The following is a 25895-nucleotide window of genomic DNA, read 5'->3' on the forward strand; positions in this document are numbered from 1 at the left end:
CTCTAGTGTTAATAGGTGGCATTCATTTACTTAGGTATCAGTCTGGCTTTCCCCAAACCAATCAAGAGACAGACATACAGGGATCTTCCTGAGCTGAGTGTACAAGAACACCAGAGCATTTCAACAATAACTTATTTTGTGACCTTACTGCTAAAGGGTGAAGGGAATAAATAGTGAAGTGAGAGGTCTTCTCATTCTTGGTTGTTACCCTTTGATACGTCTACTAAGTCTGAATCTCAAAGTTTATGGAAATGCAAAATGGTCTAAAGTCAAAAGAATTTTGTCCAGGTTTTGACTGTGAGAGCAAAGTATACCCCTATCAGAGCACAGAGGGTTAAGAAAATCCCTCTCACCTTCCTCTTCACTAAAAAACTTTTATTAGGCTAAAAAAAGAAAAAGTAGTTTTGTGGAACCAGAAGTTTTGGGGAATGCTTTTGTCCAGAAATATTTTTTTTCTGACTGTAGTACCAAAGCAACTTTGATGGGCAGTAAGCTGTCACTCATTCAAAGGATCTCCACTGATTTCCTCTGAGAGGTATCTCTTCTCACTTGGGAGATAAAGAAGAGGGAATGGGTCTGGTGTGGAGTGGAGGTTAGAGAAGGGGGATGGAGAGATGAGCAACAGTATCAGAGCTGGAAACAGAATCTAGGTCAACTTCCTTATTTTATAGATGAGGAAGGTGAGGTTTAGAGATGACTTCTCCCAGGCCATTTAAAAAATTTAAAGAGGCATGGGAACCTAGCTCTTCTAGTTCTTGGCTGACCTTGTAAATTAGTTTTTAACTTCTAGTCTGGGTTTTTCCACTCTGCTATTCATTCATGTTTTATGGGAGAGTTCATCCCATTCACATTCAAAGTTATAATTACTAACTCTTTATTGCCCTCATGCTATCTTCCCTCTGTTCATATTTCCCCCCTTTTTCACTTTATCCATATTCCCCAGCATTTTGTTTCTGAATACCGCCACCTTCAGTCTATTTGCCCCCTTGTATCCAACCCCTCTCCCCTTTCTTTCCCCTTTCCCTTTGCCCCTTCGTCCTTCTGTTAGTTCCTCTTCCCCCCTCTCCCTTTCCCCTTTTTATACTTGAAAGTAAGATAAGTTTCTCAACTTAAATGAGTGTGTGTATTTTAACTTTAGTCCTAATCTGAGGAGAATAAGATTCAGGTTTCTTTCGCAATAGGTCCTTTGTACCTTTTTTATTTTTAAGGTTTTTGCAAGGCAAATGGGGTTAAGTGGCTTGTCCAAGGCCTCACAGCTAGGTAATTATCAAGTGTCTGAGGCCGGATTTGAACCCAGGTACTCCTGACTCCAGGGCCAGTGCTCTATCCACTGTGCCACCTAGCTGCCCCTCTTTGTACCTCTTTATGTAATGTGAGTCACCCCCTTCAATCTCCTCCATCCTCCCATCTCTTTACTGTCCCCCCTTTTAAGGAGATATTGTTTTTAACTCATTCTGAGTCATGGATATGTCATGAATGTTCATCACTTCTGGCTAAGTATGTTTTCTAATAGAGTTACAATTCTTGAGTTATGAGAATCTTTCTCCCAGGTGGGGATATAGTCAGTCTTATCTTATTAGATAGCAGTTTTTTTCTTTACTTTTTTTTAAACTTTTTCATGTGTCTCTAGTCTAGTCTATTCTATTCAAAGGGACAGTGTTCCTGAAGGCATATGGAAATGCTGCTGCTTGGGAAATAGCAAACCTGCAGAAGGACCTCAGAACACCCTTTGGATAGGAGTGTTTTTTTTTTTTTTTGGTTTGTTTTTGTTTTTTAGGTTTTTGCAAGGCAAATGGGGTTAAGTGGCTTGCCCAAGGCCACACAGCTAGATTAATTATTAAGTGTCTGACACCGGATTTGAACTCCAGGGCTGATGCTTTATCCACTGTGCCACCTAGCCACCCCCCCCCAACCTAGCCACCCCCATAAGAGTGTTTTCACTACAAATGGTGATTTTTTTTTTTAGGTTTTTGCAAGGCAAATGGGTTTAAGTGGCTTGCCCAAGGCCACATAGCTAGGTAATTATTATTAAGTGTCTGAGACCAGATTTGAACCCAGGTACTCCTGACTCCAGGGCGGGTGCTTTATCCACTACATCACCTAGCCACCCCCAAATGGTGATCTTAATGAACATTGTGCCTACAATCATCCAAAGCTGTAATGGGCGGTGTTTCTCACTTTCTTTCTTCTCAATCTATTTATTTATGTTTAAGCATTTATTTAAAAAAAATGTGTTGTGAATTCTATGCCTCCCTCTTGCCTTTTCTATCTATTGAGAAGACAAGAAATGTGATAATCAATCATACATGTGAAATTATGAAAAATATTTCCAAAATAGCCACATTGTAAAATAACAAGGAAAGAAAGATAAAGTAAAAAAACTAGGTTCAATCTCAGTTCTCTCTCTAGTCATGGACAACATTTGAAACTGTCTTGGACCATTGCTTTGATAAGAGTAGCTAAATCATTCACAGTTGATCATCCTTAGAATATTGCTAATACAATGTTCTCTTGGTACTGGAACCATTGTCTTTGCCATTTCTTATAGCACAATAGTATCCCTTCACATCCATATACTACAAACTTGTTCAGCTATTCCTCAGTTAATTGAAGGACATCCCCTCCATTTCTAATTCTTTGCCACCATAAAATTGTTGCTATAAATATTTCTGTACATATAGGTCCTTTTCCTTTTTCTTTGATCTCTGTGACATTCGGACTTAGTCATGGTGTTACTGGGTCAAAGGGTAAGCACAATTTTCCAGCCCTTTCACAGCTCACAACCAGCGGCACATCATCCTCCCAAGTCACAGGTTTGTTTTGGGCTCTATTCTTTCCAGGTCAGTTTGAAGAGTGCCTCCAAAGAAAGACTGGTCTTAAAAGTCTACCACCAACAGGAGCAGACTCAGCCAAAACACAAACAAACAGTTCAAATGAATGATCACTTCAGACTACTTGGCAAATGGAACACTTTTTTATGATTCCATGTAATGAAAGTAATTTATCTTCTCCCACAAAATTCTCCACTGGGGAAACTAGCTATTTCACGATTTTCATTTCCGTTTGTGGCCCTGGAGAAATTTTAGAACTCTCTTTCACTTTGGAAAGTTCATCTTGAACTGACTGGCACAAGGTGCCATGAGAATATTCTCTTCTGTTAAACTCATATTCCAGGCATCAAGGTCTAAACACCAATTAGCCTTGAAGCAATTTTATCCTCTGAGGTCTATTAGGCAAAGGTCCTCTGGATCACAGAGTAAATTGGATGGAGCTGGGCCACTAGACCATTTTCTGGGGCTGATCAGAGAAGCCTGTCCCTCGAACACCACTGGAGATCCACCAAGTAATTCTACTGAAATTATCAGCGATTGTAAATTGTATTATTAGTTCATGGTTTGCCATGCCAATTTCCCTTGACTCCTTTTAGACAGGCATTCTCCTTTTTCTAAGGTTTCTTTCTTCATAAAAATAAGATGTTTCACTGATTTTAAATTCAGTGCTTGTGGTATATTATAAAGACAACACTAATGTGATTGTTCAAGCCCACAGATGGTAATGTTACCTGTGGGGACCTTCATCAGGTGACAGTGGGTCTGCTTAAAAAGAACAACTCTAGTTAGGGACCTAAATCTGATGCACTGCAGGTGGTGGAAAGGTGAGGATCGTGGCAAGGTGAGGGTTGTGGTAAGGTGAGGGTCGTGGTAAGGTGAGGGTTGCATCTTGGGACTTTGGTGAGAAAACTGTGGTTATGGTGGGAATGGTGCATGAAAAGCCACAATGCCTTAGGACAGCTGCCCATGTTGACTCAGGATAAATGAGATGCAGCATGGGTGGCCTGTCAAACCAGTCCTGTCTGTTGACAGTCACAACCTAGACAGACTTATTCTCAACTGCCTTGTTTAAGGCAAGAAAATTATTTTCTTTTTTTTTTGTTTAAAACCAAAAAAGGCCGTTTTAGACCAGGAAGTGATAATAGTCAAATAATGGGCTGTAATTTCCCATGAAATCTAGCCCCTGGATCTCTGAGATGCAGGTTTTTGACACTGATTTTGGGAATGGTCATGGAGAGAGAATAAGATACATTCATTCCCACCTGGGTTTAAAAATCTATCCTACTTAACAGTGAAGGAGGGGAAGGGAAAGAAATGGGAAGAAGGGACTGAAAAAAGGAAAGGTGGTAAGTGAAAATAAACTGAAAGTTAAATTTTAAAAGAAAAGTTAAAGGTGAAAGGGAGTAAAACTTTGGTTAAAGAGGAATAGGAGGAAAGGAAAGAGAAAAATATGTAGATGGGGAAAGACAGTATGGAGGGAAATGCAGAATTAGTAATCTTAACTGTAAATGTGAATGGGATGAACTCTCCCATAAAACAGAAGCAGATAGCAGGATGGATTAAAAACCAGAATCCTACAATATGTTGTTTACAAGAAACACATTGAAGCAGAGAGATAAACACAGGGTAATGGTGAAAGGCTGGAGCAAAGTATATTATGCTTCAGCTGAAGTTAAAAAAACAGGAATAGCGATCCTCATCTCAGATAAAGCAAAAGCAAAAATAGATCTCATAAAAGGGATAAGGAAGGAAACTACATCTTAAAAGGCACGAAAGGCAATGAAATTATATCAAACATACATGCATCTAGTGGTATAGCATCCAAATTCTTAGAGGAAAAACTGAGTGAATTCCAAGGAGACAGACAGCAAAACTCTACTGGTGGGGGATCTCAACCTTCTTCTCTCAGAACTAGATAAATCTAACTACAAAATAAACAAGAAGGAAGTTAAGAAGATGATTAAAAATATTAGAAAACTTAGATATGATAGACCTCTGGAGAAACATTAATGAGGATAGAAAAGAATATACCTTTTTCTCTGTAGTACATGGCACCTATACCAAATTTGATTCTGTACTAGACCATAAAAACCTTTTAATCAAATGCAGAAAGGCAGAGATAAGAAATGCATACTTCTCAGATTATGATGTAAGAAAAATTACATGTAATAAAGGTCATGGAAAGATAAACCAAAAATTAATTAGAAACCAAATAATTTAATTTTAAATAATGAATGAATCAAACAGCAAATCATAGAAATAATTATATGGAAGAAAATGATAACAATGAGACACATTTATGGGATGCAGCCAAAGGCAGTTTTGAGGGGAAATTTCTATCTCTAAATGCTTATATAAATAAAATAGACAGGAAAAAAAAGGGAATGGCCAGCTCTTTGCTCAGCTAATGGACAGGAATTACCCCATAAATCTTAATTTAACATCATTGAAATCTTAGAGCTAGAAGAAACTTCTGGGGTGATCTGAGCAGGGACCATCTCTGGAAGTGAGGAGTGGTCATCCAGGCTACCCTAGAAAACTGTCACTCAAAAGACCTTCCCACTTTCGAATTGTTAGGAAGCCCTTCCTTTATTGAGCCAAAATCAGCCTCACTGTAACTTTATCAAGTGTTCATTCCATAAGCAGGACTTTCAACCATTAGACTGTAGTTCTGCTCTAGAACTAAACAAAACACATTGAATGCCTTTGTCATATTTGAAGAGCGCTATCACATTCCTCCCTACCCCAGTTTTCTCCTTTATAGGCTAAATTTGTCTTGTTATTTCAACTAATCCCTCCTCACCAGAAGTTTTAAATCTCCTCATCTGGTTCTCTTCCTCAGGGCATCCTCGATTGTCAGTGTCTACCCCAAGGGTAATTGCTGTGGATGTGGTCTTTGTGGGGCAAAATACTGGGCCAACTCTCCATCTCCTTTGTCCTGAATAATATACTTCTATTCATTTACCTTAGAATTGCATTAATTTTTTTTTATTTAGGTTTTTGCAAGGCAATGGGGTTAAGTGGTTTGCCCAAGGCCACACAGCTAGGTAATTATTAAGTGTCTGAAGCTGGATTTGAACTCAGGTACTCCTGACTTCAGGGTGGGTGCTCTATCCACTGCGCCACCTAGAAGGCCCTGCATTAATTTTTTGGCTGCCCCATCTCAGAGTTGACACATATTGAACTTGTGATCCATTAAAATCCCTTTTTTTTAATATTTGTTTTCCTACATATTTCTTCTCCTATAGTTGTACAGTCAGTTGTTAAAAACAGAAAGAAAAGACTTCACAATGACCAATCACAATTCCAGGATCAATGAAGATGCCACTCACCTCCTGTTGGAGAGGTGATAGACTGGGGGGGGGGGGGGGGGGGGGTGTAGAACAAGACCTGCTATTTTGGAAGTAACCAATGCCAAGATTTGTTTTACTTAACTTTGCATATTTGTTTGTTTTCCAACAGATGAGGGGTTGTAGAGAGAAGATAGATTTTTGTTAATTTAGAGGAGGGGAAGAGAAGAACCCAGCAATACCTCCCATAGTAGTGCACTGACATTTCATCTACTTAGATTATCACTCTGTTCTAATGTACAGAGATCCTTATGGCCCAGGAACAGTCATCTGACACATTCCTTCAGAGGTAGGCGTCCACAGAATTAATAAGCCTGCCTTCTTCCAAGTCACTGACAAAAGTAGTGAATAGAATAGGGTCAAGGTCAGAACCCTGGAGCATTTGAGGCTCTCAAGGTCGATACTGATAACTGTTAAAGCAATAATCTCTGGATCTGCTCAATCATTTTCAAAGTTACCTATGATTTAATCCAACACTGCCCACAAAGGATAGTATGAAAGACTTTAAATTTATGTGGCAGAAATCAAGAATAGCTTTGAGGCACCCATTAGTAAATCAGACTCTAACTTTTTTTGTCCCCTATATCGAGCAGAAGGATTCTAATAAAAAGGCTAGAGGCTCCAGTCCTGTTGCAAAAATACAAATAGATTCAAGTTTTGGTCAATAGCAAATACTACAGCAAATCTAACAGGAACATTTTGACTCTTGTTTAGGCAGGTGTCTAACTGATAGCTGATTTATCACACAATATTTTGTATCACTTTTCCAAAAGTGACCATGTTAGTAAACAATGGCATTATCCGATGATTTGGGGGCTCCACAAGCTTGGTCACGAGGGACACATACCAGGATGGGAAAACTTGCAGGGACACTCTTGCTTCGCCTTGCCCTGGACATTTCTTTGGCAATATTTGGAGGTATTTGCTCCTGGTCTTGGTGACTGAACATTTCATGGGCATTACAAGTTGAACTTCATTTTAGTAGCCCATCTTGGTTCAGCACTGTCTGAAAGTAGACAATAGTAGATGGTAATTTAAAAAAAAATAGATTTAATTGACATTATCACTAGTGTTGAAATCAGAAAAATCTAATAATTGATTTCCAGATATATTGTATGTTGAGATTTTAAATATGCTTTATAATCTCCTTTTATTCTCACAAAGGAATAATATTTATATATTACTTACTATGATGCCTGACACTATGCTAAGTACTTTTTTTTTTACAAATATTCTCATGATCCTTGCCGTATTATTAGAAGGTAAGTACTATTCTTATTCCATTTTACAGATAAGAAAACAGGAAGATAGTGCTGACTGATTGTAAATACCTGAGGCTGATTTTGAACTCAGGTCTTTCTGACTTCAGGCCCAGATGTCTATCTACTATACCACCAGCTACCTTGATTCAGAATTTGAACTCAGATCTTCTTGATTCTACATCCTGTGCTCATTACACTCTACAACCCAGCTGCTCATACAAAATTATTGGCAATTTTAGTAATGACTTTACCTTTCAGAACAAGATGGACAAAATGTTTTAAACAACAAGTGTTCATTTTATTGTTGGTAAATTATTGACCTGGCCAAGAGTGATGGGTAAAAAAAAACATAAACCTTGAAACAAAACAAAAAAATCCAGGTTGGGAGTGAGAAAACCAAGAAATATAAAATCAAAAATCAAATATAAACAAAATCCTGTACAATTAGATTTTTAGTAGCTCTTGCTGCAGCACTGGAGCAAACCACCCTGGAGCAGCACCTATGATTATTGGCTGTACTTTTTTCTTTCTCTGCCCCCTAGGTCTAACTCACTACAGTAATTGCTTGGTCTTACCAGTTAAGGTAAAAGTATCCCCTGGATACTGGCTGGCATGTAGGAGGGTGAAGGAAATTCTGGAGGCTACTCACCAAAGGGGATATAGTTGGAAAGACTATTGCCAGGTGGCTGTAATCAATGGACTGATACAGACTCCAAAATGTCTATTCTGTCTATAGGGTGCTGTCCTCCACTATTGTCCTCACTGACAGCAAGAGTCAACTCCTACAAGAAGCCTTGGGACTCTGGGAGAATTGTATCAATGGAACCGGACAGACTGATTGAAAAGGAATAGAAATGTGGCCTGAAGACATCATGGCTAGGGAAGAGCCAGAGGAATTTGCTTCCTCTGAGGTTGGCTTTTTGAACATATGGTAGATGACCTGGGGCTGATCCACATTGCCCCACCCCCCACCCCAGCTTGCCCCATGGGACAAAGACATCATTTGCTCTCTATTTACCACATGGCCAGCTCACCTTTATTTGCTCCTTGCAAGTTCACTTATCTATCCTGGCTACAAAGCACAGATAAATAGGTTCCACCTTCCTACCTACTCTATTCCTTTGGACTATGATCCTATGGTAGATTGAGAGCTGGAAGGAACCTGAGCAGTCCTCTAGTCTTCCCCATTTTTCAGATGAGGTACTGGGGCCTAAAAAAGTTAAAGTAGTTTAGTAAAGGACAGAATTTGAACCCAGGTCCTCTAACTCATCTGATTTCATCTCAGTGTTCCTCCCATTGCACCATATCAAGTATAAGTGCCCTGAGAGCAAGGAATGGTTCCACCTTAGTGTCTCTGTTCCTAGATTGGTGACTGGCCCATAGTGGTTTCTTAACAAATGATTGCTAAATTGAACAGAATGGAAAGGCGCAACACGGTTATTCATTAACCATTTTGTCCTATGGTCCCTGGCTGGGTGTGGCCAACACACTGCCCCCCAAGGAACAGACCCTGGCAGCTCCGCCCACTGCATGGTCTGGGGGTGATGGGGGGTGGGATGATCCAGCATCTGTCAGTACATACCGTGAGGTTGTGGATACCTTGAGAGATGACCCCTATCTGTAGGACCGTACCTTCCGAAGGTTCCATCTGTAAAATCATTCAGCAGCATCATCAGAGAGACAAGGGGACATTCAGGTGAGGCTGCACAAAGCATGCTTCCGGGTCTCATGGACAGACACATCCCAGGGTCCAGCTCCCTGACCCAGGACTCTCTCCCTAGGGGACAGTCTCCTGGGAGAACTTCTAGCAGACAAATAATTCATGAAGGATACTTTTTTTTTTAAATCAGTTTGGAGACAAGTCACAACTGCATTGAGCTTGTGCTTACTGGTTTCATGCAGTGAATGCCCCCTCAAACCCGACCCAGACACTCAGGCAGAGAGGGAGGTCCTTGTGGTCCCCCCAGACACAGACATGCAGGCTGAGGCAGAGGTCCTGGTGAACGATGCAGAGGGAGGTTCTAGGGAATACAGTTTTCTATCTGCTGACAGCAGTAGGTGGGGGCAGCATGGTCAAAGCTGTGACTTTGTTCTATAGTTTTATTAACACTTTATGTTTCTAAAGATTGGAGGACTGTACTGGTCCAGCCCTCTGGCTAGCTTGCTGTGTGGGCCTGGCTGGACGTCTCCATTGGAGGGAGACTGAACGGCAGTCTACATGTGAGAGCGCTGTAGGCATTGGACCTGGCACACTTGACCTCTGAACTCCCCTGGGGTCTGGATCACAGGCATGGCCAAGCCCTGAGGATGGAGGGAGCTTCCCAAGAAGCACATGCAGTAGTCCCAGCTGGGTCCTTTCCCTGTAGAGACATGCCGGCTCTTGGACACCAGCTATCAGGGTTAGAAACACACAATGGACTTCAGACTCAGACGTTCTGCCCCAAAGGAAGAGCACAGACACCAAACATAAGGTATGAACACAGAGGTCCTGATGCCAATGGGTGTTCATTTGCCATCTTCTCCCCATCTTGCTATACTTCCTGTTCCTCCTCTATCTGGATCCCAAGAAAATGGATCCAGGCTTCTACTCTCCAGCTAGCACAGAGGACATAGTATTACAAAGGAAACTGGTTTTTGCAATCACTCTTGTAAAGGAACGTTCCATTTGGAGGTTCCAATGGGGAAGACCCAAGTCAGCCATATTCCTCAGACCTGAGTGTCCAATTCCTAGTTTCCTGCTCTAGAGGGCATCGTTGACCCATACTTGGGCAGGATTAGCTCCAAAAATCAAGAGCGTAAATCCAGAAATCTAGGGGATAGGGCTTGGCCATGGAATCATGGGATTTAGAAGAAGGTGATAGGTGAGCCGAGGATATCAATGCAACGTTAAGATAAGCATGATGTCCAGGTTGGCCTGCCCAGACCATAGCCAGAGAATTAGGTGCCATACAATGGGAAGGACTATGGCAACTTGGAGAGTTAAGGGCAGCTAGTATGGTGGAGGGCCTTGAAACCAGTTGAACAATATTAATTTCTCCTATTTCTATAGTTCTTTTCTTATAACTAGCCTTGAGGTCATAACTTGACAGGATTATTTTTGATTTACTGATGAGGAAGGAAGCTAGATCATAGAGGTCAAGCAACTTGTCTGTGGTTTCACAGTTCATCAAAGTGAGGATACAAGCCAAGATTTCAAGCCTGGGTTCAAGCTTAGAGTGATATCTGTTATACTAGGAAGTAACAGAGGATGTATATATAGACAGGCTGCTCTGTGACACTCGGAGACAGGAAGACGGGAGAGGTGTAGCTGAGGACCAAACTTGGAATGAAGCAGCCCTGGGTTCAAATATCACCTCTGATAGTGACTAGCAATGGGATCTTGCAGCCTCCATAGCACAAGAGATAAACTCAGTGCTGAGGCTTCTTGCCTTGAGATCCTGCAGCCTCTGGATAACTTGGGAACATGGAAATGGAAGACATCTTACGAGCGGCATCCAGGCGTATTCCCTTTGTAGAAATAAGAAAACTAAGTCCCTAAGGGGCTTGGTGATCTGCTCAAAATCCCATCAGCTGGGAGAAACTTTGACATGACGAGTTTTGTGTTCACAGACAGGAGCTCAAATTGGCAGAGCCTCTCCCAGAACCCCCAAACATAAAGGCAAATACCTGGGGGTCTTAAGATGCTCTAAATACAGAACTAACATTTAGAGGAAGGGAAATGCTACCTGAAGGGGTGTGAGCCACAGCAAAGCGCAGGAACTACTGTCAACTTCTCACTTTTCACTTTTTTGAAATGTGAGCAGATTTAGAGTTGGCAGGTTCCTCAGGGGACAACTTGTCCAGCCCCTTCATTTTACAGCCCTGGCTGCTGAGGTTACCCAGACCTTCGGGCTACCCAATGCTACCTGAAGGAGGGTTTGGGATGTGGGGAGTTGGGGGGCAGAGTAGCCTCTTAATAGCCAGGAAGCTCAACCCAGGCTTCCTAGGGAAGCAGGAAGGCTGGATGCGAAAATCCTGGCTCCAGTCTCTCTTATCTGAGCCACAAATGCTGATCTCCTGTCTCCTTGGGCCACCATGGATGCACTCTCTTGAAGTTGCGATTTTGCATTTTGTCACAACGCCATCCCTCCCATCCCACTGTAGGGAGAAGCTCTACATTGAAGGTTTTGTTTCTCAGAGGAACAATAATTATTTGTTTTTATCACAAAGCAGAAGTCCCCTCCACATTTAAATAAACAAACCCTTGGAAGGTTAGAAACCCTACTCAATGACTCTGTTTTCTGTTCATGGTACACTTTGGCAGAGTTTCTTTACCAGCCAGCTGTGTTCAACAGGAAACATGTATAAGTCTGGTTATAGATAGCCCGGTATATGATACTGGCCCTGGATCCAGGAAGACCTCAGGCACCTACTAGCTGTGTGATCCTAGGCAAGTCCTTTAACCTCCATTTGCCTTAAGCCACTGAAGGAAATGGCAAATCACTTCAGCATCTTTTCCAGGAAAACACCACAGACAGTACTGTCTGTGGGGTCAAATGACCAAACAACCACAAAGCTGTAACAACTACTCTGGGATATTTTTGTTGGTTTTGCATCATAAAACAAGTCTAAAAGGTGTGGAGGAGATCGCTGTGTTCTAGTTCTTTCTTTTTTTTTTTTTGCAAGGCAATGGGGTTAAGTGGCTTGCCCAAGGCCACACAGCTAGATAATGATTAAGTGTCTGAGGCCAGATTTGAACTTAGGTACTCCTGACTCCAGGGCTGGTGCTCTATCCACTGCACCACCTAGCCGCCCCTTTTCTTAAAGACAAAAAAATGTTCTATTAAGAAAAAATGTGTTGTGTATCTCCAATCCTCTGAACAAATTAACTAGAGCAAAATCTTATACATTTATTTATATTTATGTCCATAGTATTTAAATACATCTTAGAATGAAAATAGTGTTTATATTTGTGCAGAATCTGCAGAGTATGGGCATTAAGAATCATTTAAAAACCATTATTCTTAAAACCATTTTCCTTCTATTCTTAGTCTCTAATAACAATCTGAAGAACCCGTCCTTAGGAAAGGCACCAAAATGAGGCACAGACAGAAGTATGGACTTAAAAAGAATGACAACGACAATGACAACAACAACAAAAACAACAACGCTGACAACCAGTTGCCTGGCATATTTGGTGTCAAGATAAAATGCTTCTGGGTTTTCCTTGGTGAGTTCATGCACATGAGGCTGGAGGTTACCCGATGGGGAGCACGGTGTTATTTGCAAGCTCTGGGATTGGCACACAGGTGCTGAGACGACAGTGATGTCAGTTGATGTATCCCACCTGATCCAGTTTGTCCAGTTCCTCCCCAGGACTGGGGCCCAGGCCTCGGTGGCTGTGGCCACCATAAGCTTTGTGATTGCCGTTCACACTTTCACTGGACTCGGTGGGACATATGTAGTCTGTAGATTCATCAAACTTCTTTTTTCTCATATTTCCGAAGTGTGAAAATCCTAGTTTCTTTGGCTAAAACACAACCAACACAAATCACATTAAAAAAAAAAAGCCATCTTATCTAAAGCTCTAAGAAAGTTAGATTTAAAATATTAAAATGTGTTTAATATTTATTCACTCACTAAAGATTTTTCTTCAGTAACCACTATGAATAATACACTTTGGGTAAAAACAAAGCCAAATCCCATGATATTCAATATCACTGCAGAGCTGGCTTTGATGTAAATTAGTCTCACATTGTGGAAGGACCAAGAAAACTTTTTGATAGAGTTTTAATGAATTCTACATGACTAACTTTATGAACTCTTACAGCACTAGCATTACATAGAACGATACATAATATAAAAGACACACAGTTAGTGCTCATGAGTGCTCCTATAATTCCCCTAAACATAGGAGGTCCTTGAAGGTCTATCATATCTCTTGTTGACTCCTTAACACCTTAGACCTTAGGTGCCTTAGTTTATAAACAGGCTGGCAAAGACTGGTGAGAGCCCAAACAGTTCTAATTTTCCCAAGTGTGAGCCTGGTCCCGAGAAGCCAGGCACACACAATCAATCATTTCATGAGCATGAGATTTGTTAGTCTCTGGACTGAAGAACTATGACGACCTCTCTTTAGGTGAGGAATAAAGCTGGGTCCCACATCTGGGGTCCACACACCTAAGCAGGGCCTTACCCGGACTTTGGCAGTAGTGGTTAGAGGTGTATAGGCTGTGGATGCCATGATGTCTCTCTTTTCTTGCTGGGCTACAGGCCCGATGAGGACATTGAAGTTGGTGGTTAAATGGCGTCGGAGGAGTGTCTTCTGAGGAGGAATGTTCAGAAGCATGGCTAGCGTGTCCCCAGTGAAGCGGGGCTCCAGGATCTGGGGGAAGACCACAAGAGTTGGGTGAGTGGGCTCAGGAGCCCTAACAAGCAAGCTGCAGACAAAGCAGACATTTGATGGTCTGCTGCAATTTACAGACAATCACATCCACCCCATCCCAAAAAAGAGAAAGAAAAAAGGTCTTTTGGCCTTGAGGCATTAAATGACTGGCCCAAGGCCACACAGTGAGTAAATGATGGAGATGGGATTGAAAGCTAAACCACCACTGCTTCTTTTATAATCCTTTTCTATATATCAAATCGCAAGGTCCAAAGCAGTGCCAGCAATGAATCCCTAGAATTGAATTCACACAATTTGAAGTTATGATTATGCAAAATATGGTTCCAGGTCGCTGAAAATAGGAAACGCAAATCTGCATAACTTCAGGGGATATTATTCATGGTAACCTGAACCAAGCTGTACTGGTATCCACTGAGGAAACAGTGGGTGTCATCCCTCTGTGATAGGGTATCATTTCATTGATCTAATCATTCCTTTTAGACTCAGTCCTGGTTGCTGAGTCCATTCAAGGACGCAGTCTGTATCCTGGCCATCTCTAGTCCTTCTGATCCACATCTAGCCACTGGGCCAGGTCTGGACTTCAGAGGAGAGTGAGGTGGGGACTTTGTCCAGCCCCTTTCACTTAAACTTGCTTGTCATGGTATCACCTTCTTCAAGAATGAAGGATAAACAATACAATGTGACCAGGGTAGTGGAGGGTTCCTGGGACAGTTTCTTCTATTGATAAATCAGGGACATCAGGTCACCTTCTCCCATTACTTAGAACTCAAGTCCAGTACAGAAACAACAGGCTGAGGCCATGAAGACAGCGACAACAAGAGTGACCCCTTCCAAAAGCCTTCAACTTTTCCAGTGCCCCCTCCACCTAATACATTTCTCATAGGACTGCCCATCCAACCCAAAGGTCAGCGGAACAAACACTTTCCTGGCGAGAGACAGAATGATGTGGACAACCTCTGACATTTACCAGCTGGTTTAGCAAAGGATGTGGGTTTGAATCCCAACCTTGCAACAAGACAAGTAGACTTGATGACCCCTTCTGGCTCAAAAGCTCTGATCCTCTAATTGGAAGCATTTAATAAAAAACAGCAGGTCAGCCTTAGGAGCAACTACTCACAATGAGACCACCATGAACTCCGCTCCCCCGAAGGTTTGGTGCATATTCAGCCAGGTCCACTGACCTCAGCCATTCCATCACTCGGTGGTTGGACCACTGTACAACTTCTGAAGGAGAAACATTGCTCTGCCAGGACAAGAAGAGACAAGAGGGAGAACATCACTGAGATAGTTCAACCCAGGTCTAACCGTCTCTAGCCAGCCTAGCCACCGTGCCACCAGTCACCTCTAAATAGTGCCATGCCCTTCAGTACCCAAAACATGACTGACGGTGGGAGAGGGAAGATGGGAGACACTAGTTCTTGCCAGCTGAAGAATAGAAGAAGTGCAGTTTACATTTCCTTCTGCCAAAATCAATCCCCAATTCCTCTGGCCCTTTTCTTGTCAAAATATTTTAGGAGCACCCTATGTCCTAGAGCAAAGGTTCAGGGAGCAGATGGTCCTGAGCTTGGCGTAACAATAATCCTTTGCACTCTGGATGATCTCACCCTCTGGTAAAAGGCACTACACCAGGTACTCATTGAGAAATTCACTCTCCCCAGGGCCATTCATACTTGTAACAGCCAGTGGGAAGCAGGGGGGTCTGGGGCTAGCAGGAGAACCCCCCCAGGTCCTTCTTGCTAAATGGGAGTCCTGAGCAAAAGACTCCAAATGAATCGACTTTCCACTTAAACAAGGAAGGGTCACCCGGGTTGGATCTGTTAGTGGCTGCTCAGGGTCCATTTTCTCTGCCCCAAGAAGGCCCCTCCTGCCCTCACACCTCATCTGCAGGTCTCCTATGCAGGCAATGAGGGTTGAACTTGTTGACATGGAGCACGTGGATGGCACATTTGATGCTGAGATGATGCAGCTGGCTGGTGACTTTTAAGAAGAGAAGGTCATTCTGGAAGAGGAAGGTCAACAATTAAAGGCCATCGGTACCAGGACATCTGCAAAGCCAGGCTCGCTGTTCTTCCCTCTTGCACACTCATGAGGTGTCCTCCCCACCCCAATTTAGATGCTGTATGATCATGACATCACACATGGTCCAGACTACATTACTTTAAGGGTCAAGTGAGTGAGCTGGATTTGAACTCAGGTCTTCCTGACTCCAGGGCCAGTTCTCTTTCCACTTCATCACCCACCTGCCCCTCCATGAGGTCTTTAAATACTTTCTCAGAATCATGTTTTTATATAATTGAAGGAAATGCTCAACTTCAGTCTGACCAATGACTGGCAACCATAGCTCCCCGAGCACCTGCTTCTGTCCAGCTCTGGGTCGCGGTGGCTGACCCAGGCTGGAGGATCATGAAAATAAAGGTTTATTTTTTTTTTTTGTTCGTGAGCTCACAGACTTCATTCTGATCCTTCTCTGAGGGTCCTCAGAATCTATAACCTGCTTGAGGTCACAGAGCCAGCAGCAGCCCCAAGGCCACTTGTCTCTTCCCTCACCAAGCAACACTTAACTGCCAATTTCAAGTACTTATAAATAGTGATGATTATTTGAGGAAAATCATTCAACCTCAGTTTCCTCCTCTGTAATCTGAAAGAATCCTAGTAATCCAAAGGCCCCAAATTCTATGATGTGGACAGCCAGAGTAAGACAGATGAGCCCCTGTCACTGGAGTGACTCCCCCTCCTCTCCCTGTTCCCCAGAGTGGGAGGTGCTTTTCTGTCTAAAGTTTCCTGACCCTGAATGCCCTCCCTTTCTCAACCTGACCCTTCCAAGCACTACTCAGGAGCCAGCTCCCAGGCTGCCCAAGAACTTTATTCTGTATTTACTTTCTGGGTCAGCGCAGCATCCAACCCTGCTTATAGCAACTCATCCCCTCTTCTCAGGTCACTGTTGGATATAAGCTCCCAGAGTCAGGAAACATTTTGCTTTTATTCCTGTGTCCTCAGGGCCTTGAACATGGATGGCACTTATTAGGTTGGTTTAGCCGAAGGGCTCAAACCCGAATCCCTTACCACAGTTAGGTACTGAAGCATCCGCCCGTCAACCCTGGATTCATGAAACTGGTCTTTGTACTGAGGCAAGCCAATATCATCCAGCCACCCTGCAGAGTGAAAAAGAAAGGTCCATCTCAGAACCCCTATGTGACAAGCATTGAAGATAATGGGAGGCTCACTGGAGAAATGGGGTGGCACACAAAGTGGGAAGAGGAAAAGTCAGATCAAGTTTTGAGTCAAGGTTTGAATAACCAGAATTTAATCATCAGACTTTCAGATAAGTCTTTCTTCTTTCCTTCCTTTTCCCCTTTTGGGATAACTCTAAAAATGTCTTTCTCCTAAAGGGCATAAAAAGCCAGAAAGGTAGAAGTTGAGTTGGTCTGTACTTACGGGTTACCCAAATATGGTCTAGTTGTGCCGACTTCTCTTCTTGCTTTGTGTTAATCGACTTCACGGCCAAAACTAATTTTTTTCTGTGTAGGGGATGCTTAATGCCCAACTCCTGAAATGGACACATGGAAGATCAGTGGCTAAGTTGTAGTTAGGTAATCTGTCCTGGGTCGGTCTCAGTGGTTACATCATGATGGAGGCAGGACGACTCATTATGTATAAGCCTGGTCCAAGCCACTGCTCAGGAGGGCCCTCAGGACCACAGGCTGCTGCTGCCTTCTATCTTGTTAGAGCTGCAACTGGGGAGGGGTGGCTAAGGGCTTGGTCAAGAGGAGGAAGTTTAGAGGGGTCTCAGAGCTATTTCTTCTTCAGTGCAGAAATGATTGACCTTGGGCAGCCAGGTGGCATAGTGGATAGAGCACCAGCCTGGAGTCAGGAGGGCCTGAGTGCAAATTCGTCCTCAGACTCTTAATAATTACCCAGCTGTGTAACCTTGGGCAAGTCACTTAATCACACTGTCTTAAATAAAAAAAAAAATTAAAAGACCCAGGATGAAAAATGCTATTTACTTCTGGAGAGGAAAATTAATGAACTTTGAGAGCAAACTGAATAATTCCTTTTCTATTTTCAGTCTGTCTGTATTCTTTTGGTTGCTGTTCCTCAGTCAAGTCTGACTCTATGTGATCTCATGGACTTTGTCCATGGGATTTTTTTGACAAAGACACTGGAATGGTTTGCCATTTCCTTCTCTAGTGTGCTGCCATTTTACAGATGAAGAACTAAGGCAAATAGGGATTAAGTAATTGCCCAGGGTCACACAGCTAGTATGTGTTGGAGGTTGGATTTAAATTTAGTTCTTCCCAACTCCCCGCCTGGTGGTCTATTTACTTTACCAGCCTGCAGCTATATTTTTGTTAGCAAAATGTCTAAAATGGAAATATTTTTTTCACAATTTGGAACTCAAAACTTAAATGAATGTAAAAGATTTTTGTACATGTAATTGGGAAATAATGAGATACATAAAAATATATTAAAAATAAAATAAATACTTTGTGGGCTGCCTTTCTGACATTTTTGAAGCTTGAAAATGAAAAAAATGCTAGATTGGGCTCTGGTTATCTTCCCATCAGACACTGTACACCAGATGCCCATCTTATAATTTGTTTCTTTTTCTACCCTTCCAGGGCCCCAGACATATGGAAGGAAGCTGAAGTCACAGAATCAGAAAAGGGTCAGCTACTGACTGGATGAAGGCTGGCCAACCTCCAGGTCAGTCCTTACCTTTTCCATGTCCTGAGGGGTAGCAGTCAATAGCGTGTGGCCAGAGCTCACCCATTGCCTGGCAAAAATCACATACTGACCCAGACCAAAGTCTTCCAGCCAGGAACATACTTGCTCTGTGTTCCACTGGGCAAAAGGAGCGTTGGAATCACTGGAAGACAGCGAATACAGGACAGTCAGAGCTGGAGCTTGATTGCCAGGAAGAGATTCTTGTTACAACGGTATTTCTACATAAAGATTAGCAAGCCTCAGACGGATGTCAGGGGCAAAAAAAAAAGTGCCATTGCAATTGTTAAATTTAGTGAGAGGACATAGAACTACAGCATCACAGAATATGAGAGTTATGAGGGCCACCCACATGGATATGGAAGGAACCCCTGACTATAATCTGGTCCAAATGAGGTCACCCAGTCAAGGGGGGTGGGGGGAAGCTGCCACATCCTGGGCCAGCCCACTCTCTTGGGAGAGAGCTTTGTCTAATATCAACTAAAATCATGTCTTTCTACACCTTGTTTTCAGCCTGTGCTGGGAATAAACAGAAAAAAAAAAATCTAACCCTTATTCCCTAGGATGGACTTTAAAATTCTGGAATACAATGATTATGTCCTTTTAATTTACAATATAAAAAATACCTTATACAAAAAAGACACTTACAAGATTAGTGAATATGACCGAAAAGGACAATGTTCAGTATTGGAAGGGATGTGGGAAATCTGGGACACTAATGCATTGTTGGTGGAGCTGTGAACTCATCCAACCTTTATGGAGAACAATTTGGAACTATGCCCAAAGAGCAACAAAAATACCCTGAAGAGATTATGAAAAAGGGTAAAAATATCACTTGTACAAATTTTTTCATAGCAGCCCTGTTTGTGGTTGCAAAGAATTGGAAATTGAATGAATGTCCATCAATTGGGGAATGGCTTAGCAAACTGTGGTATATGTATGTCATGGAACACTATTGTTCTATTAGAAACCAGGAGGGATAGGATTTCAGAGAAGCCTGGAAAGACTTGCATGAACTGATGGTGAGCCAGATGAGCAGAACCAGAAGAACATTGTACACCCTAACAGCAACATGGGGGTGATGATCAATCTTAATGGACTTGCTCACCCCATCAGTGCAACAATCAGGGACAATTTTACAGCACCTGTGATGGAAAATACCATCTGTATCCAGAAAAAGAACTGTGGAGTTTAAATAAAGACCAAATCTATTACTTTAATTTTTTTTAAAAAAAAGTGTTTTATATACTAAATAATTTTGCTGTCTCTAATATTTTATTTTCTCCACAAGGATATGATTCCTCTTCCAACCCATTCAATTTTAATCAATGTGTAGCATGGAAACAATGTAAAGATTATCAGACAGTCTTCTGTGGGGAGCACAGGGAGAAGGAAGGGAGGGTGGGGGAAAAATTGTAAAATTCAAAACCTTACAAAAAACGATAGGTAGAAACTACTATTATATATAACTGGAAAACAAAATATTAATAAAAAAAGAAAAAAGACAGGAAAAATCACTTGTACCTTCTTTTGTTCATTTTATAAACTAAATGAACGAAACATCCTAAGTTCTACTTTCCTTCTTAAAGTTGTTTATGTCCCATTTTTCTGGTGACTTTACATTGGTTCATAACAGTCAATTGTGGTTATTCTTAGAACCATTGTTTGGCACAGAAATGCTCCTTCCCTGTGTACATTCACCACCTGAATTTTGAGAAGGTCATTACCTCTTTTGAGCTTTGGGATCTCTTGTCCTGGACAGCCTCGGGCCAGCAGTTGCCCGTAGTCCACCTCGGCGGAATTCTGCTATCCCTATGGCATCTGTGTTGAAGTTTCCTGACTGAGTCCTTCTTATTCTGTATGGACAGAAAATCATAAAGACCCTCAGAAGTCATTCTGCAGTTTCAGGCAGCTTCCCACTCAACACAAACATACAGAGTCATACAGACACAGTCACACAACCACACACAGAGACATACACACACACACACACAGCCACACATACACAGACACAGACTCTTTCTCTCTCACTCGCTTTGGACAAGTAGATATAAAAGACGGCCCAGGATGTAAATAAGCTCCCCCCTGAGACACAAGACTTAGGGTCCCCTCCCACACAATTTTAGTTCCTGTGACCTCCTCTAAAGCAGGTCCAGACTCTAAGGAAACTATGGCTGGTTGGTCAATGACAAGGTTTACTAACAATCAAGCTCCTAGAGCAGGACTTTGGGTATTTAGAGGTGAAAGACTACCTTCAGAGTGGTGAGCACTTTGGATTTGGAAGTGGGAAGAACTGGGGTAAGGTTGGAGAGGGAAAGAGTAGAGCAGTTGGGCAGTGAGTTTGGAGGGGGAGTAGTTTCATGGGCACATGCTGGACTGGTATCAGAGTGTGTGAGTGAGGGTGAGTCTAGAGCTTTAGGAATCTTGGTTGCCCCTTCTAGTTAGGTTTGGGAAAGGAAGTAGAGGCCAGCCTGTGACTTGGCTGTTTGTGTCCTTGCCCCCATTAAGCAAGCAAGAGCTATAATGAATGAGGGAGGCCACACACAGAGGTTCTGTCTTGCCCAGCAGACTGACACTGTGGGCATTTGAACCCCTTCCTGTTTTAGTTCAACAGAAAATCTCAACGGGGCCCAGGGTGAGTTGGGGCTGGGGGGTGGTGATGCAGAGCACATGGCTCAGCCACCCTGGATACCTCATGGGGTGATCACTGGACTAGAGACTTGCTCAAGGACAAACTCTTTCAGCCAACATGTCACAAATAACAGGCGACTTTTGCAACCCTCCACATGAGACATTTAAGAATGTCTGCTCGTTATTTTTATTCAGTATAAGCCCTAGGCTGATCAACTTGAATGGGAGATGGGCTGTTGTGTGGAAGAGACTTTTGTCCTATTTTGTTTCGTGCTGGAGGTCAGATCAGGAGCAGGAATTGAAGCATGCAAAGAGGAAAATTTGGGTTTGATATCCAGAAAAACTAACAATTAGAGCTGCCCCAAATGAAATGGTTGAGTAATTTTCAAGCACAAATGGATGTAGAACCAGGAAAACAATATTAAGAGTGACTACACAAGGTAAATGAGGGTACCACTAAAGAACAAAAGAACTGAGATTGAAAGCAGTGATCAATATGCCAGATTATTGATTTAGGAATTATGTCCATTCTGTTGAAAGATAGCCACCTACAAGTATGGTAAGAATGCCAATTATGGTGCTTGTATCATTTAGTTTTACTTATTTGGTTTTTGATGATGATATATCTTGTGTATGTGTGTGTTTAATGAGAACTGAATATGGAACAAAAAACTAAATGATATTTTAAAAATTAGCTTATTTGGTCTATATTAAAAACCTCCTCTAACCCAAAAACCAACACCAACAACAAACTTACTTTCCCCAGAATTTCTTGATGCCTTTAGGACTCCGTTTTATTTCTGGAGTTAGTGGAGACTGGGGCCCAGAGTCAGTTCCAGAAGAAGTAGGCGAAAGGTCATTTGATGTAACAGTACTATCCAAATTGTTCTCAGTTTCTCCTGAGGGGAAAAATAGTAAACTAAGAAGATGGAGAGAGAAAGGAAAAATATTTGCTTAAATGACACACGTGTCTATATTTAAACACTAGGTGTCTATCTCACTGAGGCTGGAAATTCAGTGACTACTCGTGGGTTTGAGTTCCCTACTGACTGGCATGTGAGCTATGACTTACTGTTTCCAATCCTGGCTAGTTCTATCCTTCCTAGCTACCTTGTTGACTTCTGAGGGATCACCAAATCAATGTCTGATAGTGAGGACACATGATTGACAGCCCACTGAAACTCAGAACTCCCAAGCTCTAGTTCCAGCATCCCCAGCACCAGAGAACACCATGCTCAGCCTCAGGAGGAAATATCTTGTAGAAACATGGCTTTGCAGATAGGATTTTGCAAACAGATGTGTAAAGTCTCACAGCTTGGTCTGGGCTTTAACTTTTTGGAGAGATGACCTGATTGCTGTGTGTAGCCTACAAGTTCTTCTCTTAATGGTTTGGAACAGCCCTGTGGATCCCACCCCTTTCATGAGGCCATGTCTTTATTGCAAGAGAAGACTAAATAGAATAATTGGGAATGGAAAACGTGCAGGTTGCCAGGGAAAAGCCATTCTAACTCCCAACCTCACCTGGAATGATCACAGTACCTAATATCGGTGCACTGACACTCCGGCCACGAGCTCCAACCATCCAAGAAGCAGAAAAGCCACATGAAGGAGCAAGAGAGACCCCAGGCCAGCCCAACAGAGTTATGAGGAAGCAAAGAAATGAACAACAGTGTCACAGAGCAAGAGAGAAAAATAAAACAGAGCGAGAAACAAAACTGTGGTGGGAGACTTTCTATGGTGCGAAGGTGTCACACTAGTCACTGTGGCATTGGAAGGCAAAGAAAGAGGTTCATTCTTCTGGCAGTTTCTTTGCTTCCAATGCTGTTTTTCCTAAGGAGATTTTTACATATTTCTGTCTGCCCAGCCTGTTCCATCAGTAGAGTCAGGAAAAGGAAAGAGATGGGCTGAGTGTTCCCATCCAGCATGGGGGGAAAGGAAAATGGAACATGTCCAGAGCTATACCTTTTGTCAACAACAAAGGTACCTAAACATGGCTCTCTGTAGAGTTCAGTTACCTATCTGGGCCCATCATAAATGAAAACAAACCTCAGTTTCCCCGTCTGTAAGATGAGGGGGTAGAGGCTCCCTTTAAATCTCCAGAGAGTTCTATCTTTCCAATGAGATAATGAAGACAATACATCCATGAGTTTATAGCAGGGAGGAGAAATGTAAAGGAAGGACAGCAAGGGAGGGAATGTTGGAGTAGCATTTCACCATCCTAGACACAGGGAGGTGGAATTGATGGTTCCTAAAGGAGCATCTAGGTTCCTGCTTCCTCCAGTCTAAATCTGCAAAGCTGCAACCTCTTGGTTTTAGAACTAGGCTCTTGAGTGGCCCTTTCACCCCAGAACTACAGACCAAGGGATTAGGGAGGATGGTGGCCACAACGGCATTTGATGCATGGAGTGGGGTGTTTGTGTGTTTGTTTTTCATATTCATCCCAAACCACAATACTCAACTCTCTGGCACTGGTTCTTCAGAAAAGGATGGCAGCTTAGTTCCTCATCGCTATTACACTCAACAGCAGCTACTTAACATTGACCTTAATTATGGCCCTCAAAGTGTAAATGAAGATTAAGCTTCATGACCACATGACCTTTCCACATGGCTCCTTCCCAAGCTCATGCCCTGGGCAGGTGTGAATTTGTTAGAGGAAGCCAAGAATTCACCCTGGATATAGACTGTGGCTTGAGAGTGGTGCAGTTAGGCGGCCTCGCTCAACATGTCAGTAGAAGTCTGCCCATTCAGGACCGGGACATGGGCTCTGAGGGCAGAGGATAACATAGGGACTTACTCAGGCTTGGCATGCTGCTCCCTGAGGTCTGAGAAGTAGATGGGACTGATGTTCCAGGATCGCCATTGTGTGCAGTTCCAGAAAGCTTCCCAGGTAATGTCTGGTATTTGTTTTCCCCAAGGAAAAGGGCATCCTATGGAAAAAACAGAAATGTGGTTTATGCTACCAGAAGACTGTGGCCTTTGCTAAACGTTTCAAGGTAGGTCAGCCACCACACATTTATGGTCTTACCAAATCCATTCTTTACAATCATCCTAACTGCCTCTCCTGAGAGTTGGATAGAGTTGGGAGTGATACATCTACTCGTGTGGTAGCCCAGTATAGCCTGACCAGTCAGAAGGAGGATATAGATGATACATTCCTAAGGGATATAGATGATACATTCCTAAGAGCTGCCTACAAAGCTGGTTCAGAGAGAAGATAATGTAATGATGAGAGACCTCTGCTTGGAGCTGACAGCTGATGATATGAACAATTCTTGGCTTGTCGTGTTTGATAGATTCATTTCCAAGAAGGTATAAGGAATAATAAAGAATCACTATTAGAATGGGCTTAATTCTCTCTCAAAAGGAAGACCTAAAACAGTAACTAAAATACAGGGATAAAGTGACTTATCCCTGGGGATCTGAGGAAAATGTTGGATATGGTCAGACACAAGTCTTACATTTGAGGAAATCAAGTTTCAATTCATTTAGACAAGAGGCAGTTTCCTCTTCATGAAGAATGGGAACCCTTTAAGAATGAAATTCTGACAACATAACTGAAAATGGTCATTATGAAGAAGAGGAGGAACTGCCTAAAAGAAAACAAAATGAAACCAAAATACAACTGATGGAGCCACATGAGGTGTTCTCTGATGAACACAGATTGAAAAACTGGAGGGATGAGGGAAATAACCCGGTGAGAATACAGGAGCTTTAAACAATCAAGTCTAGATAAGGCTCTGATTTGGGTAAAGATGGTATAATGTTAACATAACATGATAGAAAGAATGTTATTTATTCTGATTTTGCTTCTGTTTTCTCTATTAAGAACAATGGTTTAACATGAAATGATAGAACAAAGGATGAACTAAAGAAAGAAAAATGAATTTGAATTGACTGAGAAAAATGATAATTCAGAATATCTAAAAGATTTGCCACTATGATTCCAAGACAATAATTTTGAAGAAAGGAAGATCATGGGAAAGAGAAGAAGTTCTACTGGAATTCTCAAAAGGGGAAAGAAGTAAGGTTATAGAAATTACTATCTAGTAAATTTGATATTTAACTCCCACTAAAATTCTAGAAAGGAATATTAAACAATAGTTTGTGATCTCTTAGAGTCAACACAGGTACTTAGTCAGAGGACCAAATGAAATTCCTGCATGAATGTCTGAGACATGATTTAAACTTGGCTTTTCAATTCCAGGTGGAGTGCTTTGACCTCTGAGGCCTTATGGTCGCCCTGGATTTCAGGGGATTCATGATAAAAGAAAAATTGAAAAGAAAACAGTCCCAAGTCAGATACAACAAAATTGGAACAACAAAACAGATGAGAGAAGGGCTTTTTCTTTCTTAGCCATGCAGAGGAGTAAGATGGCACTTCTTGGCATGGAGATGCAGAAGTCCTTACATAGAAAAGGCTTCCTCTCTCCCTTGGGCTCCTGGGGATTCCCAGCCCAGATGGAAGCTGGGGAAGGGGTGGAGGAAGCATTTTTCTAATACAGATTGGAGGAAAAAGAAGAACTTCTCCAACCGAGAGGGAAGAGATTCAGAAGGGGCTGTCAATTAATCAGATATTAAAAGTATGAGGATCTTAGGCCAGGACTAACTCCTTTGTCTCTCCCTCCCGGGTGATAAGTAGCCACCTCTGAGGAAGAGGAAGAGGAAGAGGAGGGAGGGACCAAGAGATCTTTATAATGGAATCCTGGATTAGTGC

General features: G+C 42.3%; 1 protein-coding gene across 15 annotated transcripts in view; it reads right to left on the reverse strand.

Annotated features, from left to right (window-relative positions):
- Window positions 1-7028: 7028 nt before the first annotated feature.
- PPFIBP2 (PPFIA binding protein 2) overlaps window positions 7029-25895 on the reverse strand; it is a 192737-nt gene continuing 173870 nt past the window's right edge. For 12 of the 15 annotated variants that reach the window (XM_074230119.1, XM_074230121.1, XM_074230118.1 and 9 more), the window contains 13 exons: window positions 23976-24108; window positions 22721-22753; window positions 21939-22080; window positions 20278-20406; window positions 18545-18695; window positions 17264-17375; window positions 16892-16980; window positions 15705-15827; window positions 14946-15071; window positions 13619-13807; window positions 12770-12952; window positions 9026-9091; window positions 7029-7187 (listed from right to left, as the gene is read on the reverse strand). In XM_074230119.1, coding sequence (XP_074086220.1) covers window positions 7155-7187; window positions 9026-9091; window positions 12770-12952; window positions 13619-13807; window positions 14946-15071; window positions 15705-15827; window positions 16892-16980; window positions 17264-17375; window positions 18545-18695; window positions 20278-20406; window positions 21939-22080; window positions 22721-22753; window positions 23976-24108 — 1509 coding nt within the window. In that variant the 3' untranslated portion in view covers window positions 7029-7154. The other 3 variants (XM_074230122.1, XM_074230132.1, XM_074230131.1) reach the window with 3 other exon arrangements.

Source organism: Macrotis lagotis, chromosome 3 (genome assembly GCF_037893015.1).
Source record: "Macrotis lagotis isolate mMagLag1 chromosome 3, bilby.v1.9.chrom.fasta, whole genome shotgun sequence".
Classification (NCBI taxonomy): Eukaryota; Metazoa; Chordata; class Mammalia; order Peramelemorphia; family Peramelidae; genus Macrotis; species Macrotis lagotis.